This window comes from Lissotriton helveticus, chromosome 1_1 (genome assembly GCF_964261635.1).
Source record: "Lissotriton helveticus chromosome 1_1, aLisHel1.1, whole genome shotgun sequence".
In the NCBI taxonomy this organism is placed as follows: domain Eukaryota; kingdom Metazoa; phylum Chordata; class Amphibia; order Caudata; family Salamandridae; genus Lissotriton; species Lissotriton helveticus.
In genome coordinates this window covers 269,838,720-269,840,618 of record NC_136057.1, presented here as the reverse complement: position 1 = coordinate 269,840,618, position 1,899 = coordinate 269,838,720, and the positions used below count along the sequence as shown (strand labels likewise).

Sequence of the window (1,899 nt, the reverse complement as noted above, 5' to 3'; positions counted from 1 at the left end):
AAATATCTTGTCACAATGAACACAGACGGATATTATCCATTTTAACTACTGTCATAATTAATTGGTTTTCGAATGACATTGGCAAAAGTTCAACTATCTAGGACTAAGGCCTTCCATGCTTATACCATACTAAGCCTTCCAACAAAACTTCTGGTGTCTGTTGTCCCATTGTACTTGTACTGAGAAAGGTCCCAATTGACATGGAAGCTGTAAATAACACTCTTCTCAGTGAATTCACTCTAGTGGGATTGACAGAGGACCCCAGGTTGAAGCTGATTCTCTTTGCACTGTTCACAGTGGTCTATATCCTCACAGTGATTGGCAACATTGGCATCATTGTTTTAATCCGGCTGACCCCCCATCTTCAGACTCCTATGTACTTCTTCCTGAGCCATCTGTCCTTTGTGGATCTTTGCTATTCCTCTGACATTGCCCCTGGAATGCTTGTTGACCTGCTTTCTGAAAGTAAGCGGATTTTTATTGTCAGCTGTGCAATGCAATTGTTCATTTTGTTTGCTGCTGGTACCATCGAGGCTCTGCTTCTGGCAACTATGGCTTACGACCGCTATGTTGCTGTTTGTCAGCCATTGCACTACATGGCCATCATGACTAAGAAATGTTGTGTCCTGCTACTCTCTATGGTATACACTGGTGGGATTATGAGCTCCATGATACATACAGGTTGTACGTTTCAACTGACTTTTTGTCACTGGGAAATTCATCATTTTTGCTGTGACATCCCTCCTTTGTTAAAGCTCTCATGCACCAACACTTTCACCAATGAGGTAGTATTATTCATAATTGGAGGTTCCATGGCTATTTCTTCACTCCTTGCTGTTTTAATTTCCTATGCCGCCATCATCTCAGCTGTCCTGCAAATGCGCTCTTCAGCAGCAAGACTTCGGGTCTTTTCCACATGTGCCTCTCACTTCACTGTCGTGACTTTATGTTTTGGAACAATCATATTTACTTACCTACGCCCTTCTTCTGCCTATTCTCCTGACCAGGACAAGGCTTTAAGTCTGTTCTACTCTGTTGTGATACCGATGTTGAATCCTCTTATCTACAGCCTGCGAAACAAGGATGTGAAAGAAGGACTGAGGAAAATCATTGTGAGAAAATTCATTTTAAGAGGAATATTTCCTCTAAATTTGTAACTACTTATTACTGATTTTCAGGTTACAAATTATTATATATATTGTTTCACACTCTGTTCATTTTATGATTTTGTAGACCTTTTTATTTAACTAATTTGTGTTGTAATTATATATTGTGAAAGCCGATACAGTTTCTATAGTAATCAACAATCGTTAAAGGGGAGAAACAACAATTGATGGTGATCGGAAAATTGACGAGATCCAAAGTGTTGTCCCGTTCTCATGGGAAGGGGCCAGGATGGGGACTCTTTACGTAACTTATATTTTTGATATAAAGATGCAAATACAGAAATGTATTTGAACTAAAAAATGTAAGTATTTTGTCGGATTGGTAGTGGTTTTTGATAGTTCAATAATGTTATTTCAATTTTGTTTCACTCATCATTAATTAAGGGAATTCATCCACTAAGCAAAGATGCAAAAATGGAACTATGTTGACGAAATTGGTATTAATGGTCAAACTTATTTAATGGATGTTGTTTATTCATTGTTAGTGTGAACATATGTGTATACATCCTGTGTCAAGAAAAAGGGCTAACGTATATTCTCTCAAATTGTAAGAATGTAGATTGGGGACAAAACGTTGTATATGTTTATTGAGTCTGAATGGAGGAACATTGTGAAGGATACGTCATGAACCAAAACTTAGGTAGCAGTATATGTTTCATTTAGATTATTTTACAGCTTTAGTACGAATAGTTTCTGTCTCCAACTGGGGAAACCACCAGAATAACCCTAGCAA

The 1,899-nt window shown here is 38.0% G+C and overlaps 1 protein-coding gene across 1 annotated transcript; it reads left to right on the top strand.

Moving 5' to 3' along the window:
• The first annotated feature begins 200 nt into the window (after positions 1-200).
• On the top strand, positions 201-1,157 carry LOC144762038 (olfactory receptor 5AR1-like). The gene has a single exon (XM_078647194.1). The coding sequence runs from the start codon at positions 201-203 to the stop codon at positions 1,155-1,157; it is 957 nt and encodes a 318-aa protein (XP_078503320.1).
• Positions 1,158-1,899: the final 742 nt, after the last annotated feature.